Source organism: Aspergillus pseudoviridinutans (genome assembly GCF_018340605.1).
Source record: "Aspergillus pseudoviridinutans IFM 55266 DNA, scaffold_1, whole genome shotgun sequence".
NCBI classification, from domain to species: Eukaryota; Fungi; Ascomycota; class Eurotiomycetes; order Eurotiales; family Aspergillaceae; genus Aspergillus; species Aspergillus pseudoviridinutans.
This window is the reverse complement of record NW_025091281.1, coordinates 3677692-3695171: the sequence shown is the minus strand read 5'-3', so window position 1 is coordinate 3695171 and position 17480 is coordinate 3677692. Positions and strand designations below refer to the sequence as shown.

General features: G+C 49.8%; 4 protein-coding genes across 4 annotated transcripts; 3 read left to right on the top strand and 1 right to left on the bottom strand.

Annotated features, from left to right (window-relative positions):
• Positions 1–760: 760 nt before the first annotated feature.
• On the bottom strand, positions 761–1876 carry Asppvi_001273 (uncharacterized protein; the record flags this gene model as incomplete). Its single annotated transcript, XM_043297574.1, has 1 exon — positions 761–1876. The coding sequence occupies one exon, from the start codon at positions 1874–1876 to the stop codon at positions 761–763; it is 1116 nt and encodes a 371-aa protein (XP_043153509.1).
• Positions 1877–6187: 4311 nt separating this feature from the next.
• On the top strand, positions 6188–9762 carry hmg1 (HMG-CoA reductase; the record flags this gene model as incomplete). Its single annotated transcript, XM_043297573.1, has 4 exons — positions 6188–6529; positions 6595–6960; positions 7014–9361; positions 9423–9762. 4 exons carry the CDS (start codon positions 6188–6190, stop codon positions 9760–9762), a joined length of 3396 nt encoding a protein of 1131 aa, XP_043153508.1.
• Positions 9763–11898: 2136 nt separating this feature from the next.
• Positions 11899–14840, top strand: Asppvi_001271 (putative cell polarity protein; the record flags this gene model as incomplete). Its single annotated transcript, XM_043297572.1, has 3 exons — positions 11899–13194; positions 13258–14382; positions 14439–14840. The coding sequence occupies 3 exons, from the start codon at positions 11899–11901 to the stop codon at positions 14838–14840; spliced, it is 2823 nt and encodes a 940-aa protein (XP_043153507.1).
• A 1455-nt stretch (positions 14841–16295) lies between these two features.
• cyp4 (peptidyl-prolyl cis-trans isomerase) lies at positions 16296–17205 on the top strand (the record flags this gene model as incomplete). The annotated part of the gene is made up of 4 exons (XM_043297571.1): positions 16296–16347; positions 16546–16715; positions 16845–16951; positions 17019–17205. The coding sequence occupies 4 exons, from the start codon at positions 16296–16298 to the stop codon at positions 17203–17205; spliced, it is 516 nt and encodes a 171-aa protein (XP_043153506.1).
• Between the last annotated feature and the right edge of the window lie 275 nt (positions 17206–17480).

Sequence of the window (17480 nt, the reverse complement as noted above, 5' to 3'; positions counted from 1 at the left end):
TTACCTACTTGTTGCGAGGTACTGAAGACTCAAGGCCCGAAAGCGTTTAAGATCCTCGAGGCGCAGTCGGTGGAGAAAGAGGGCTTGACTCGCACCGCAGCCATGCAGAGACAAGAACGTTGTAGCAAAAGTCAACCCAGAATCTTGATTGGAACTTCTTCAGTGGCTCCAAATCATGGCACAGATGTCAAATCGGTCATTCAGGAAAGATATAATAATATGAATCAATTTCCTCATCTCAGCTTCCTCCCTTCTTCCGCCGCCACAGACTTGGGGCCTTCACGTGACCTACCACGCGTGGACTAGCGTGTTTCAGGAATATGGTGCCCTTGATCTATTCCCACCTTGGAACCATGCCTGAGGCCTCATTGTCCCCTTGCGTTCGTCCAGGCTCCAAGCCTCATTTAACAAAGGCGAGCATTCTCTCGCATGTAACCTAATGGTAGGCTGGTATGCGAAACTGGTTGCCCTTGCTTGCTGGAGAATGGTCAGGCTGGCTGAAAGATTTATGAACAGGACAATTCCCCTGGCGAGTGGCAGCCACACAGATTGCGCTTACATGGTTCTCTACTTCTACCATTTATACTCATAGACGATAGTCGTCAACTGATTTGCTGGGTTGGAGACGCTTTCTATTTATTATAAACAAAGAAGAACCGGTGACAAAAAGAAAGGTGCACAGTACCGGCTGTGGCTGACTAGCGAGAGCTCTAGCGCAGACCTGCCGAGCCTTTGCCTTGAGAATAATGCTGTTGAAGAATCAAACAGGCTTTCGGAACCAGTTCCAAGCTGGAGCAGAGAATCTGGGCGTGGAAGAGCTAGGTGTTGACGAGCCTAGACCGGTCTGGCAGGCGTTCGGGTGAACAGTCTTGGTCAAAGTAATGAAAGAAGTCACTGTCGCTAGTGTGGGTTGCTTGGGTACGGCAGTTGGTGTGGGAATCAGCGGAGATGTTGAAGAGACAGGCGCAGAGAACGAGGAACTTTCTACTCCAAATACCTCTGCAAACTGAGATGGGATGGCCGCATTGTTCAGGGACTGATCTTCGACGTAGTTCGCCGGTATACGGACATGAGTAGGAGGCCCATCAATCACATCCACGTCGATGCAGGTAGTATAGATCTCTTGCTTTCCATTCGGCAAGGATGGGTCCACTCCCGGAGCTGTAGGCCAGTCCCAGACCCAGTATAGCGTGTAGGGCTTGCCGGTTGGCGCTTCAGATGGCAGCGCAATGTCCTGTTGGCACCAGAGATCAGCTCCCATGAGTTGGTTTGCCTCATGCGGGTACGTGGCCTGGCGATGTTCGGAGATCGCACCACTGTTTATCTGGTAGCAACGGCCATCGTCAAAATTTTGCATCGACAAGAGGACGCCGCGCCCGTCACCTCCTGTGCCTTCCTTGTTCCAGACATTGTGTACGTCAAGAAGCCGTTCGTCGTCCTTTGGCTCCGTCGTCCCGTATACATATACCGTCCCACGATTCCTTGGTTTCCCTGGCTGGTTCTGGGGTAGGGTCACATGGCCGTTTTCCTGGAAGCGAAGGGCGATAGCGGCGCCAGGACCGGCCTGAAGCCTTGGACTACCCTCGGTCTGGGACTGTTTCTGTTGTGTATCCTTGCACAAACGATCACTCGGAAGAATTTGACTTAGATTAGCCCGGCCATCAGGCGGTATCAGATTGGTCATGGCCTTGTCGTTGAAGCCGGGATCAGTGCGAAGAACATTTCCTCGAGGATATCCTGGAGACCCAACAAAGGTTCCATTCGGCGCGATGATCATGAGCTGTTCAACCCAAGTATGGGCGACGACAGTTGTGAAAATGTGAGCGAAGACCAGCAACCTCGAAACGGCCATACTCAGGACGCGCAGCGCTTGCATGATATTCTGGCTCCATCAAAGGACTTAGCGATAGTGACAGAGAGTAGGACGCCGACCAGCGGTGTTGACTCGAAACCAGCGAGTTTATCTCTTGCTTTCTACTCAGTGTAATCGTCGATAGAGTAAGCAGGAGAGTTGTAAGCTTTAGGAATCCATCACCGGTGAATCCCCCTCGTCTTTTCAGGTGCTGATTCTGGTTCTCAGGTACCTCGAATCACACTGACTATTCTCAATTATTCTTTGTTGAAATGATTAGAGGGCGAGACTAAACAATGGTGAGTGAAGCAATCAATCCACGAAAGACAATGGGCATTGAAACACAAAAGACCATGGGACTTTTTCAGTGCCATCTCCTCTTTTCTTTTCAAACAGACCTTGCACCTGCCTATTCTCAAGGTAGAAACAAGTATCGTTGTGCGCCTCAGATAATGCGTCATTCGAAACATCTGGCTGGTTGACTCAATAGGCCAGTGTCAATAGGAAACAAAGAGAGGGTCAAGGATTCTTGCACGGCGCTAAAGGCAGCGACAGGCCCAGATGTTCAAGGCACGTTTGAAGCCAATCAATTTGGGATCCTTTGTAACCCTCTGACAGCGGGCTCTCCATCTATCTGTATTAGAGGCATCCTGAATTAGGCGTCTAGTGTTTGTGTGTTGCCTTGGGAAGCCTGAAGAATCTGGTGGAACGAGTAGAAGAAAGATTCCAGGCTCAAGAGCATAACATTGAGACACTCCAAATAGCAACAGCGCGTAGCCCGATTAGAGGGTACCCCATAATCCTTATCGCAGGTCTGAGGAATCTCGATGTTGTTGCAGAACTGCACGAGATGTAAGAAGGCTAAGTTCCCGATTGGCTTTGAATCTCCGACGTGGCGCTTACCAACCGTCTTCAAGATTAAAGGGTGGCAGTACCGCTGACAGGCAAGCTCAAGCCTAATTATTCGGCCCAAAGCCTGTTTTGGCTATAAAGCTTCGGCTCGGATGGGATTGTTTCTGTGACTGTTTAGAAGGTCAGCAACCATACGAACAGCGCCTAAGCTTTACTCCGCGCCTTAATGCTAAGCGCAGTGAGGCTATTTCAACAATCTTCCAGCTGAGGAGGCCAACGCTTGCAAGAAATCTCTATCTGAACAGGCAAAGCCATACGACAACCAAAATTCGAAGTATATCCCTCCTGCGCGAAGACTGCAGACAGAAGACCGCCATGCAGAAGTTCAGCCTTCTCATTTCCTGGCTAATTCGAATCGCTCCAAGATTTGTATAGCTCTGAGAAGCAAACATCACAGGGATTAGCTCTTATACTTGGAGTTCTTGGGCCCATTTGATTCCGAAGACTGTCCAGTCTTTGTTTTTCGGGTTGTGCCAGGGCCAGGCTAAAACTGGATATCTGCCATTGTCTCACCGATTACCCAATATATTATTATTTGCGTTTATTAATACGTTCAAAGCAAGACCCCTCTTGCCAGAATGCAAGACAGATACAGATGCCCCTTGTTATCCAGATTTTAATGGGACTGCCTTTGCCACGGTCTGTCTGTCCTTCGGGGTGTACTCATGAAGCACCATTTTGCGTGACTAAAAGTGCAAAAATAGTCGACTCCCGGCCGACTACTGGCCCTCTTCATCCGAACATTGGAATCTGCTCCGACAATAGTGAGAGTATTTGGGAAACAGCAACCGTTACTGGGCATCTTCGCTGTAGTAATTCGCACCGCAGGCTCCGTAGCAAAGGCATGAAGAGTCCAGCAGGATTATCGCACTGATTGATTAGATGGAATGAGTGGATATTATTGTGTTATCTCCGACGGATCAGGATTCCTCAGTGGTCCTGGCTTTTTCATTGTGTCCACTGTCCACTACTCCACCAGCTTGGCCAAGACGACGCCCATAGAGAACGACAGGAACCGAAGCCAAGTACAGACTTTGGAATGAAACAGCTTTTCTCCGTTTCAGTATGAAGATTGATTGATTGGCGCTAGAGACTTGTACTCAATTACATAATAAGCTGGTAAACTCCGTCCTTCGGGGATCCATACTAGATTTATCTACAGGGATTTGTAAAGTTCCCGTATTTCCACGGAGTTTGAAAGCCATAGATACATGATACATCGTGTCTTCAACTCTCAGGCAGCCCTGCAATAGAGGCATATGACAATGACTTGGAGGTTGAAGCTGAAGGGCCTAGGGTGGCAGAGAAATTAGAGGCTTGAAGTGAAGAGGCATAGGAGCTAAAACTTAAAAAGGGAATTCCCTGAATTTCATGTTTAGTCAATTATTTAGTCTCCATCGTTATTATTCCCTTTGTGACAAGGTTAAAACATCACTGAACGGCTGAGCGATATATTTGTAGAGCCCAGTCCATGGCTCACATCATACTTCCATACTATTGCCTCATAGCAGCTCCTCTATATTCATGCTTGGATATGATGGATTATATGTTTAAGGTATATGTCTTCAGAGTCTATATATGAAGTTACCGAAGCTTGAACTGTTAGCAGACCTTTGGATCATGAATACACTGTATATCTACCATATTCTCGACTCTCAGTTTCCCCCGTAAGGTAGAGATTTAATAGATGCGAGGGGGAGAAAGAAGGTGAGGTAGTAGAAGGACAGAGGAAGAGAGGAACAGCCATCAGCCGACGGAGTTTTTGCTCAGCGCCTTCAAAGACATGTAAGGGATGCCAGCGGTGAAGTAGCCAGGGTTGTGTAACATGGCGCACATTTTGATTCTTTCCCTCCTTCATCCAGGAGGAGCGAGTATTCTATCCTTGGTGAGTCCAGTTCAGATTGAGAAAGAGTCTGGGTGGCTACCTAAAATGGGAACACCGAGCGATATGACATACCTTAGATACTTTCCATTTATCTTACTTTTTTGCTTACTTGCTTCACCACTAATGTGCCGCTTACGCTCCGTTGACGACATCGACATCAACACCATCCATCTTATGTGAGATGACTGGTCTCTGGAGATATATTTTGCAGTCTTATAACTATCTATGCGTCGATATGTGGCCACAGTGCCAAAGTCTGAAATACTGGTAGTTCATCGTCTTGCGCCTGTTCACCGAGCGTGATTCTAGTGCACAGCCTGGAGGATGATGTACCAGGACTGCACGAACCGCAGAGTGGCAAACAGGCACCAGTCAATATTGATATCTACTTGGTAGCACATCGACAGTGGTGGTAGAGTACTTAACTCCTTACCAGGAGGAACAGGCTGGATAGTTGGTAGGAACTGACAACCACATAGTCTTATCTCATTGATAGGACTGCGTGTTGCTGAGAAAAAGGAGGAATCAGACTCAACTAACTAGGCAGCTGATAGCCACTCGTGGATGAATCAAAATACAGTTCATTCTTGAGATTGCAATGGCAGGTCAATGGGCTTAGTGGACATCTCCTAGTTAGATAGTACCCTAAGTAGTATCAGGACTATTGCCTTTCTTAGTTGTACCGACCAGGGACTACCTTAGGTACCTAATACCTACCTAAGACTAGTTGGGATTTTAATGACCGGACCCCTGGAATGTTCCCGTATTGATTACTATTTTCTTGACAAAGCCCGAGGGCTTTATCTGGGATTTTAGGACTTTCTTTTTTGGTTTAGTTAGTCTTTATTTCTTGTCCCCCCCACTCTATTTCCTCTTTCCCTTCCGCTCTTTCTTTTCCATGATTATTGTTACTCCTTCCTTACCTTGCTGTTTGATAATACTGTGCGGTCGAGTTCAACCTCGTTATTTTCCGGGAGCCTGGTACAAGCAGCTGCGCTGATCCACGGTGCTTGTGGCTGTGCTTAGGCGGCAAAATTAGCCGGATTTACTTATTTCCATCTTCCCCAGCGGCGAGCCAGACTCCATTTCGTTCAACTTTCAGGGGGTCCGCGATCAAGGCAAATTAGGGATAGGAAAAAGAAAAGGAGCTGTTGGTGGGATTGGACTTGAGTTCTTCTGCAGGCTCGAAATTCAGCTCAATATTGAACAGTGGGCTGGTTATTGCAGCGCCCCTTATTGTCTGGTATGTTTTAATCATTGGTGAATTGCGTCGCCGGAGATAATTGTCCTGACCGCAGTCAAGTTTGTACTTTTTCTTAGAGTCCTTTCAGCTAGCAGCAACCTCTTCGATACTTTACCTCATGTCATTTCCTGACTTTGAGAGCCTTTCTTGAGATCTTTCAGCGTCGACTTGAGAAAGATTCGGGGCGGTACCAAGCGATAGGGTCTCACCCCTGCAAACATCCATTTTCAGCACTTTTCCTAGACACGCGGCCTACACCGCCTCTCCCTTCTCCCCATTTYGTCTATGATAGACAATGGCTACCTCTCTGATTACAAGGAAACTTCTTCCGGCAGAAGCTAAGAGCGATGCCGAACCGGGATGGTTAAAGCGTCAGGTCACTGGCGTTTTACAGTCCATCTCCAGTCGAGCTTGTCAGCACCCTATACACACCATTGTGGTTATTGCATTGCTCGCCAGTACGACCTACGTCGGTCTACTTGAAGGGAGTTTGTTCGACAGCGTCAGGAATCCCAGGAATATTGCCGGTCAGGTGGACGTCGATACTCTGCTTCAGGGCAGCCGGAACCTTCGGTTGGGTGAGAGTACGTCTTGGAAATGGCAGGCCGACGACGGTTTAGCGAGCCAGGACTACACGGTATGTCCATATCAGCTTATCCTGGAAGTTGAATTTTCTCCTCGCTGACTGTTTATTGGCCGCAGGGCGTCAACCATCTCGCTCTTACAACCTTTATTTTCTCGGATTCCCTGTCAAAGTCATCTTCGATCGCTCCCGCTGCAACAGAATTGCCGATTCCTTCCAATGCCTCTGCTCATCCAGTGCCACATACCCCTAACCTGTTCTCTCCCTTCTCCCATGACTCTTCTCTCGCATTCACCCTGCCGTTTGACCAGGTCCCACAATTCCTGAAAGCGGTGCAGGAGATCCCGGATCCCTCCTCCGATGAGGACGACGGGGAACAGAAGAAATGGATCATGCGGGCTGCTCGCGGCCCAGCTTATAGCTCAGGTGGTGCTATTAAGCTCTGGTTGACCGATGCTTGGGGTTCATTTGTGGATTTGATCAAGGTAAGTGATCTGCATTACCTAGGTTGTGCTGCCATCTTTGCTAACGTACCAAGCACGCTGAAACTATTGATATTGTCATCATGACTTTGGGATACCTTTCGATGCACCTTAGCTTCGTGTCCCTCTTCTTCTCGATGCGGCGTCTCGGCTCTAACTTCTGGTTGGCCGCCACTGTCCTCTTCTCGGGCGTTTTCGCGTTTTTGTTTGGTCTTCTGGTCACAACGAAGCTTGGCGTCCCGATCAATGTTCTTTTGCTGTCCGAGGGCCTTCCATTCCTTGTTGTCACGATCGGTTTCGAGAAGCCGATCATTCTCACCAGGGCTGTTCTCACTGCGGCGGCGGACAACAGGCGCCAGGGAGCCAGAGCTGGTCAAACTTCATCAAGCACCACGAAGTCCATTCAGGACTCTATTCAGACTGCGATCAAGGAACAGGGTTTTGAGATTATCCGCGATTACTGCATCGAGATTGCCATTCTTATTGCTGGGGCTGCTTCCGGAGTCCAGGGTGGCTTGCGACAGTTCTGTTTCCTTGCGGCGTGGATCTTGTTTTTCGACTGCGTTCTGCTCTTCACTTTCTACACCACCATCCTCTGCATCAAACTGGAAATCAACCGGATCAAGCGCCATATTGCCCTTCGCAAAGCTCTGGAAGAAGATGGTATCACCTATCGGGTGGCCGAGAATGTCGCTGCCAATAGTGACTCGCCTCTGGCCGGATCTGAGAGCAGCAACAATACTAGCATTTTTGGGAGGAAGCTCAGATCTAGCAGTGTTCGCAGGTTTAAGATTTTGATGGTAGGGGGTTTTGTCTTGGTCAATGTGGTGAATCTATCCACTATCCCATTCCGGAACTCAAGCCAGGGTGCTGGCCTACCCCTCCTGTCCCGTGTCTCTAATGTGTTTGCGCCTATGCCCATTGACCCTTTCAAGGTCGCCGAAAATGGGCTGGACTCGATTTATGTCTCTGCGAAGAGTCAGATGATGGAGACGGTTGTGACAGTCATCCCTCCAATCAAGTACAAACTTGAATACCCTTCTGTACACTACGCCGCCTCGGGCGAAAGCCGCACATTCGATATCGAGTACACCGATCAGTTCCTCGATGCTGTCGGCGGGCGTGTCATCGAGAGCCTCCTCAAGAGTGTCGAAGATCCCTTCATCAGCAAGTGGATCATCGCTGCTTTGACCCTGAGCATTATCTTGAACGGTTACTTGTTCAATGCCGCTCGCTGGAGCATTAAGGAACCTGAAGCTGCCCCTGCCGCCCCTAGGGTGGCTGTGGTGGAAGCAAAGAAGGAATACCCTAAGATCGATCTGAACCCCGACACACCCAAGAGGAGTTCAGAAGAATGCGAGGCTTTTTTGAAGGAGAAGCGAGCTGCTTACCTGAGTGACGAAGACTTGATTGAACTTTCCCTGCGAGGCAAGATTCCTGGCTATGCGCTGGAAAAGACCATGGAAAACGAGGACCTCATGAGCCGTGTGGATGCGTTCACTAGAGCCGTCAAGATCCGTCGTGCTGTTATTGCTCGAACTCCTGCCACTTCCGCCATCACGAGCTCTTTGGAATCCTCGAAGCTTCCATACAAGGATTACAACTATACGCTTGTGCACGGTGCCTGCTGTGAGAATGTTATTGGATATCTACCTTTGCCTTTGGGAGTCGCTGGTCCTTTGAACATTGATGGCCAAAGCTACTTTATTCCCATGGCTACTACGGAAGGTGTGCTGGTGGCCAGCACAAGTCGAGGCGCCAAGGCGATCAACGCAGGTGGTGGCGCGGTCACTGTTCTGACTGGCGATGGCATGACTCGTGGTCCTTGTGTCGGTTTCCCTACTCTGGCACGCGCGGCGGCTGCTAAGGTCTGGATTGATTCGGAAGAGGGCCGAAGCATTTTGACTGCGGCTTTCAACTCTACTAGTCGCTTCGCCCGCCTTCAGTATCTTAAGACGGCTCTCGCTGGCACTTATCTTTACATCCGGTTCAAGACTACGACAGGTGACGCCATGGGAATGAACATGATCTCCAAGGGTGTCGAAAAGGCACTCCACGTTATGGCGACTGAGTGCGGCTTTGACGACATGGCTACCATTTCCGTTTCCGGTAATTTCTGTACAGATAAAAAGGCTGCTGCTATTAACTGGATTGACGGTCGTGGCAAGTCCGTGGTCGCGGAGGCTATCATCCCCGGTGATGTCGTCCGGAGTGTGCTCAAGAGCGATGTCAATGCCCTGGTCGAGCTCAATACCAGTAAGAACCTGATTGGAAGTGCTATGGCTGGAAGCGTGGGTGGGTTCAACGCTCACGCATCGAACATTGTGACTGCTATCTTCTTGGCGACAGGTCAGGATCCTGCGCAGAATGTCGAGAGCAGCAGCTGTATCACGACCATGAAAAAGTAAGTTGTCATATTTTTCGATTCGTTTCGTCGCTCGGGTGCTAACTGATCAACTTTCCAGCCTCAATGGCAACCTCCAGATCGCTGTGTCTATGCCTTCCATCGAAGTTGGCACAATCGGTGGTGGCACTATTCTTGAAGCGCAGTCTGCGATGCTTGATTTGCTCGGTGTCCGTGGTTCCCACCCCACCAACCCAGGTGACAATGCTCGGCAACTTGCTCGAATTGTCGCTGCCGCTGTTCTTGCAGGAGAGCTGAGCCTGTGCTCTGCTCTTGCCGCCGGCCACCTTGTCAAAGCGCACATGGCGCACAACCGCAGTGCTGCCACGACACGGTCATCCACCCCTGTCTCGGCAGCCGTGAGTGCTGCTCGGGGATTGACGATGTCCTCCTCGAAATGAAGTCGGAGTACGAACGATGACTATTCGAGAGTTCGCGCACATTTCCACTCGGACCCAAGAGAGATATGTAGCCGAGCCTTCAACAACTCCAGCTAAATGGCGAGCTCATCATGGCTCAGATTCTTCGCTGGCCGTCCGGAAGGCACATGGCCTTTAATCCAGGCAGCAGGCGTATGGCCAAGAGCCAAGGCTCTTGACCATTGGGATACTTTCGGTCATGGCGTACATTTCCTATGATACCATGATATTTCTTGAAGGATTGCTATCCATGATTTCTGTTCACGGCGAAACATGAAGGATGGAAGTATGCTATATCCGAGATGGTGGAACTTGGACATGATAGAACTGTATAGAACTACTGAGGACTGATCATTGTAGTAATTGGAATGAATGAATGATTAAGTGTGATTTTGCATAGGCTGAAGTGTGTCCAGAATATAAGCACACTTAATCTGTCACTTTCTGATGCGTATGGGCAAGTCCTGGGCATATCTTTCATTGCAGCGTTGAGATGATACGTAGGTAGTTACCGAAATTATGAATTCCATACCGCTAAGGTAAGGTGCGTATCATCACCTAGGTACCTTACCAAGACCGCGTAACAGAGCGATCGCTCAGCGACCGGTCTGGACTTAGAGATTGCCAAAGCTCAAGGCCCATATTTCACTTCCCAAAGTCCCCATAAACCCATCCAAGTACCCGCTTTTGCTTCATCTCGGGTAGAATGGTAATTATATCGGCCAGAGGATTCGGTGAAGAACCCATTGCTACTCAACCTTGAGCATGTGCAGACCAAACTGAACCCCAGTTCCGCGGCATCGAACGGCTGAGCAATGGGATACCTGGGTACCTTAGGCAGGCACCTAGATATGGTGACCCCATGTCCGTATGTAACTTTCACCTATTGTTGAAATTTTGGCGGTACCTCGTTGTGGCTGAGAATCCGCTGCTTATTGAGGCTGTTTACTTTGCTTCTATGGGTATGTCAGTAGCTGGCATGCCGCGTAAGAGCATGATGTTGAGACTAAGAAAATGCTGATCCATTAAACCCGACATCGCTGCTTCTTCTGAGTTATTGAACCCCCTATTCTTGGGTTAGGAAGCAGGTGGTGGTTTAGCACTTTGCGGTTCGCAGTGATTAGCACCGCCTCACGTACGGGCTAGACGGATAGCCTTTGATCGGTTCCTGGGCGGTGGGGACTCAATCTGTCGTACGGAGTAATTCGTGCGTAATATTCCAGTACGTACCTATGGAAGTAGGAATGATTCTGGGATGCTGCATGTTGAGTTTCTGAATGCTTTCGGTGCAGGTTAAACCAGAATGATAATGTAAGAAAAACTGAGAATTCTAATTTATCTATGTATATAGGTCAAGAACAAAAGTAGGCATGGTACCTGAAGTCCCACTGACAGTTGACCTGGAACAAAATGCTTGGTACCTATGGATGGAGCAGAAATGTCCCCTTTTCCACGGGTTGTAATCGTAATTCCATGGTCTCTGGTCTGTACCTACCTAAGGTACCTACACTATGGATTTCTTGATTCTCCTTCTGTTCGTAATCGTACTGACTGTACAAAGTGAGCCTTCCCCCAGTCTCCATCGGCCCTCCACTTCTTCCACCTAACTTACCTTTAGTCTTCCGGAGTCGGGAAACGCTTGATTTTCTTCTGTGGCTGTTGCTCCCACTTGCCTCCTGTCGCGGTTCTCAACTTATCATCAATTTTCTTTTCTCTTCTTTTTCTTCTTCTCCGTCTTCTTTCTCTTTTCGTCATCGTGGTGCTGGAAAGACGGTCCTTTTTTCTCTGTGGAAGAGTTTCTGTACCTCATTCCCTTTGCTCATTGGCGCTCTGTTCGCTCCTTTTTTTATCACATTCCTTCCTGCCATTTACATTCCGATCAGCCGCAGGCATCCCCTACTGATCACCGCGATCTCGCATTTTCTGACGTCTATCCCTGCCGACTTAATCGAGTAACCCCTTGTCGATGGCCTTCCTCGTCGCAATCATCAGTAGAAACCCCCATTTCATGATCACAGTCTGCTCTTCGTCTCGAGTGTGAAGCTCCAACCGATTGGGTGCCTTGAGCTAAGCAGCGGCGGCTACAGAGCGACGTGACCTTCTCCTACTCGGCCCCCTATGAATCCCAACCCAGGCACCATGTCACCTGTCTCCGTAGATGGGAGTGATTGGTCAGGGATCAATCAGTACCAGAAATCCGAACCACCATTCTCGCCTACTTTCTCGACTCGCAATAACCTCGCAACTCCTCCAACCTCAGGCACACCCAGCGGGCTGGGTCCGAACAATGCGGGTGCGCCGAACGGGTCTACAAATGGCGTGAGCGATGCAGGCAACCCGTCGCCCCCGAGCTCAGTCGCGGCCCGGTCTAGCAGTGGAACTTTGGCGGAGGATCGCAGCAAGCGACACAAGCAGCTGGAGGAAGTTCTTGGTCAACACTACCTTGCCCTGAGACGATTTCTTAATGCATCTTATCGGGATGAAAGAGCGAACAGTAAATCGAACAAAGCCCGAGACAAGCTGCTCAGACTTTCGGCAACTCAGTTTCAGGAGCTCAGTACTGATGTTTACGATGAACTCCTCCGGCGGCAGCAGGCCATGCCTTCTCCCGGGCGGCCTGGTCCTCCGCGGCCCGATGTGCCGCCGTTCCTGCCTCCTCGGGAAGATTTCCATGAGAAGCGCAATCAAGCACGCCAGAAGCTCGCGTCCCTTCAACACCAGAGGTTTAGAGACCTGGCTACGGACGTCTTCTGCGAACTAGAACGGCGCTTCCCTCAGTTTCCGGCACGGGAATCTCGCCGAGCTAGCCCCGCCCCCAGCTTGCGTGGCCGTCCGCCAAATGCTTACCCGCCAAATGGTTACGGTCCTAACGGTTATCCTCCACCCCCCGGCAGTCGGCGCTCTCAGTCTCGAGGTCCCCCAAGCCGCATGGGAAGGGGCTATCCCTCCGGTGGTCCTCCAGGCAGTCCAATGGGTGGGTTCCCTCCTCGCCAAGGGTCCTTGGGTGGGCCGCCGTCGGTGAACGGTGACGTCGGGCCGCAAGCCAAGTCATTCCAAAGCAACACGATTGTTCCAAACAAGAGTATCATGGTGGAGGACGATGATGACGCGGCTGGTACGGAAGATGATTACGACGCAAGGAGTGATGCTTTCGCTCTGGACGGGGTCTTGCAAAGCAGGAGAGGGACGGCGACAACCCTAGGTGAGGGCGAACGGAAGCTTTTGGCGGAGACGCAGTCGCAGGCGTCGGCGTTGCAGGAGAAAGTCAACAAGCTGGAGGAATTGCTCAAAGAAAAAGACGAAGCACTCTCCAAGTACCAAAAGGAGCAAGATAAGGTGGACAATCTTGAGGAATTGATCAGGTCAAAGGATGAGGAGCTGGCGAAATTCCAAGAAGAGCATCAAAGATCTCAGGTACGCGACGCCCTAACTGACATGTTGGATTTCACACTAGTGTTTTAGTAACACGAAGAGCAGGCGACTGGCGCAGCAAAACAAGAGTGGGATGCCCTCAAGATGGAACTCGAAAGTAAAATATCCCAGGCGGAAGAATTGAACACCTCTCTTCAGCTCGAACTCGAAAAGATGCGAACCGAGCATGATGCCACAGAGAGAGATCTGCGACATCAACTCGACGAGGCATCACGGCAGAGTGCCGGGGACGCCGGGTTACAAGCTCGCTTTTCTGAGCTGGAGATCAAGCATCGGGACCTGCAGGCTGAGTTACGGGAGCAACAACATGTGACCGAGGAAGTCAGACGAGAAGCCGCCACGTTTTTAATGGAGATGAAGGCTCTGTCTGAGCAAACCCAGTCCCGCTGGGAGCACGAAGAGCGATTGTCAGGCGAGGTTCAACGGCTGGAAGAAGAATTACAGCAATGGAAGACCCGGTACGCCAAAGCTAAGACTCAGCTACGGCATCTTCGAGCATCATCCGGCATTTCAGAATCTCGTCCCGGCCTCAGCACAGTAAGTCAAGGGAACGGCTTCATGCACGACGATGGATTGGTCAAGGATATACATGTAACCAAGTTCCAAATTTCCATTGACGAGTTGCTTCGCGTCGCACGATCCGACGAATATCAGCTCGTGATGCACCAGATTAAGGGTGTAATTCTCGCAGTCCGTCATGTCCTTAATGACATTGAATCAACGCAAAACCCCGCCGACGGATTAGCAGCTATGCGCACAAAAGCTACGCGGAAAGTGTCTGCGACAGCCAATAACATGATCACCGCGGCCAAGAACTTCGTCCGTTCGAATGGTCTTTCACCCGTCTCACTCCTTGATGCTGCGGCGTCGCACCTGTCGACTGCAGTTATTGAACTCGTTCGCCTCGTGAAAATCCGCCCCACTCCAGAAGATGAGCTCAACGAAAACGAAGAACGAGATCAATTTTCGCAGATGAAGTCTCCCGACTATTTTAGCGTTGCTCCGAGCCAGAGCAGAATGAGCAATAACGACTCAATCTATAGTGCTATGAGCGACCCTTCTAATCGTACTCCAAATGGAACACATTCTCACTTGGATGCGGGATTTCAGAATGGTTTCTTGACGGGCTCACAGCTTGAATCGGAAAATCACGAGCTTCAGGAATTGAAGGTGAGTTGATCCACTGTATCCTGTCTTTCCCGGGTGAAAACTAATCAAATCTGTAGCTGTACATCGAGGACCAGACAGATGGGCTGGTCCAGTCCATTCAGGCACTCGTCGCCAGCGTCCGTGCGGAAGACGTTTTGACGACCATCAACACCCATGTTTCGGCCATTTCTTCCATTGTTTCCAATGTCTCCTCATCCACGGAACATTTCATCAATAAATCCAACGCCGGCCCCGTCCTTCGGGAACGCTCTGGTCCTATTCTTCAGACGCTTAACCTGCATCGGACTCGTCTCTTAGAAACAACAGCCGAGGGCGAGGATGCCGTAAATATTGCGGAGCACCGAGAAGTTATCAAGAAACTTCCGCCCCTTGCTTTCGAAATCGCCAGAGAAACAAAGGAACTTGTCCATCGACTTGACCTTACGGATGATAATGATTCCGAAGACGACTTCCGGTAGCAATCGGTAACGAAGTTACTCAGTTCCTCGACCGTTTATCAACAAGCTTGATCCTTCTTCATCTTCCTTGACTTTGTTCTACAACTCTGTTTTTCATTCTTCTGAAAAGGCAGACTGGTCTCTTACCGGAAACTCTGATTTGGGTGCGCAGGAGCGCCCACAGACTGCCAAATTTCCGATTGATTTTACAGCTATTATGCATGACAATGAGCCGCCATGTGAAACGGAGTGTTCTTTAGTGGAGCTTCATGACTTTCTCCCTTCACCATTCTTCTTAGGATCTAATCTTCATTTCGACTCGGTGTATTCTTACGTGATTTATTAATTTTGGCTATCATTCTTGTACACCGCTTCTGCTCCATTTTCGTTCCTCGCGACGATTAGCGTTTTGACCTCCATGATCTTCGAGTCGCAAGCGGTGGTGTCTTTCTCTTCTTGTTTGCAGGTTGCCTGGGCAATTCTGCTTTTGATTTTGCTTATGATCCCCCTTCGTTACTACTAGCATTTTTATCGCGTTGGAAGAACAGCCTGTTTCTGGTCCATCGTACATTGAATTTACCTTTGACTTTATTGGCACTATATAACAATCTACTCAGGCAGGGGTCAATTCGAGACAACACGCCTGGCTCACCAGCATACTTTGATCCCTATCTTTAAAAGTTTATATCCCCGAAGCTATCTCTCGTGTTCGATCGTTAGTCACGTGACTATCTATTATGGAGATCGAGAATCCGCCTTACTCCGTATCTCCTTTTTTTTCTCCTCCCTTGTGCCTAAGGTTCCAACAAGTTCTCGAAGCAGTTGTACCTCCAGTGTATCATTATATAATCATAATTTTTGGCACCATACTATTTTGGGATTCTGCTCTAGTTTTTCTCCCCTGCTTCGATCTTCACGTCTGGTTCGACTGCTTCCATACAGCACGTCTCAGTTCGCAGCACTTATCTGCTTCAATACCCAATTCAAGGTGAGCAGCACCTCTCTGTTACTCTGGTCACTGGACATTCTCATATGTTCCCAATGGCTTCTATTGGATGGATTTGCTGTGGTCTTGATGCCCTGCAAAGGATGGCTCATCCCTAACACTGCCTATTGCTGTGAGCTTGCTATATGCAGCCAACTACCGGGCGACCAACCACGTGGGAGCCTGAGGCCAGCAACCATCACGACAGCTTACCTAAACTTACACACATGGCTCGTTTCGGCTGACGCAATGTTTTTTCATTCTACCTTTTAGTCCCGTGACTTGCCCCCCGTTCGGCCGCCGTATTGACCCGCTTCTGCCCCTCCTTTTAGTTCCAGCACCAACTAGCAACAATGTTCTCCCGTAGCCTGAGGTCAACAATAACCCCACCTTGCTCGTCTTTCTCTTCTCGTCCCCTCCTCTCCTCCGTTGTCAATTGCAATCAGTCCTCCTTCCTGTCTCTTCGCAGATTCCATCAAACCCCCTCCGCCATGTCGCAGGTCTTCTTCGACGTTGAGTACGCCCCTGTGGGCACCGCTAGCCGTAAGTTATTCCATGCCCTCCCTGTCTTTATTCTACTTGCTTCCGGGCCCGGGGTACAATTGCGTTACCCCTCCATAGTTCCGCTTTTCAGCATCAGCGCGGAACTGTGCTCAAAGCGGGCAGGCAGTATTGAATCTGGCTTCGATCAATGCTTTCGAATCTTTTTACTGACGGTATTCTGCTTTCGTGCCTTGACAGCCAAGGTTGGCCGTATTGTCTTCAACCTCTTCGATAAGGAAGTCCCGAAGACCGCCAAGAACTTCCGTGAGCTCTGCAAGAGACCTGCTGGCGAAGGCTACAAGGAATCTACCTTCCACCGCATCATCCCCAACTTCATGCTCCAGGGTGGTGACTTCACCCGTCACAATGTGAGTCCTCGTCATACACGACACCGCCCTCGCCGGACCCGTTACCCCGTATTGCTTTTGGGCCCCAGGCCCTTTCACTTCACACTGAATAGGACATGAGGGCTAATATGTACAACCTTTCGCGCTCAGGGCACTGGTGGTCGCTCTATCTACGGCGAGAAGTTTGCAGATGAGAACTTCATCCGCAAGCACGACAAGGAGGGTATCCTCTCCATGGCCAACGCTGGTCCTAACACGTAAGTTATATCCTGCGATTCGTTCATGTCTTTGGAGGTACATGGAGTTGTACTGATCGCCTTGTAGCAACGGCTCTCAGTTCTTTATCACCACGGCTGTGACTTCCTGGCTCGACGGCAAGCACGTTGTCTTTGGTGAAGTTGCGGACGATAATTCCTACAAGGTCGTCAAGGAGATCGAGGCTCTCGGAAGCAGCAGCGGTTCTGTCCGTTCCGCCACTCGTCCCAAGATCGTCGACTGTGGTGAGCTGTAAGCAATGAAAGGGGGAAGATAACGGTTTCGATCAAATGGAAGCCTCTCGGTTCTGACGACTCAAAAGATGAAGCCTGTGGCTCTCTGTTTCCGATCAGGCCTGGGGAGTTCCGACGTCTCCTTTCTTGCGTGGTGTAATCTAGAACTGTTCCCGACTTATTAGCCAAGCATGTCTCTGTTTCAATCTGTGCTGGCCAATTGCTTCTAATCGGTTCCGTTTCTGATCGCCTGTAGATCTTTACGGTCTGCCCTCGTAACTAAGCCCTTGCTGTGCCA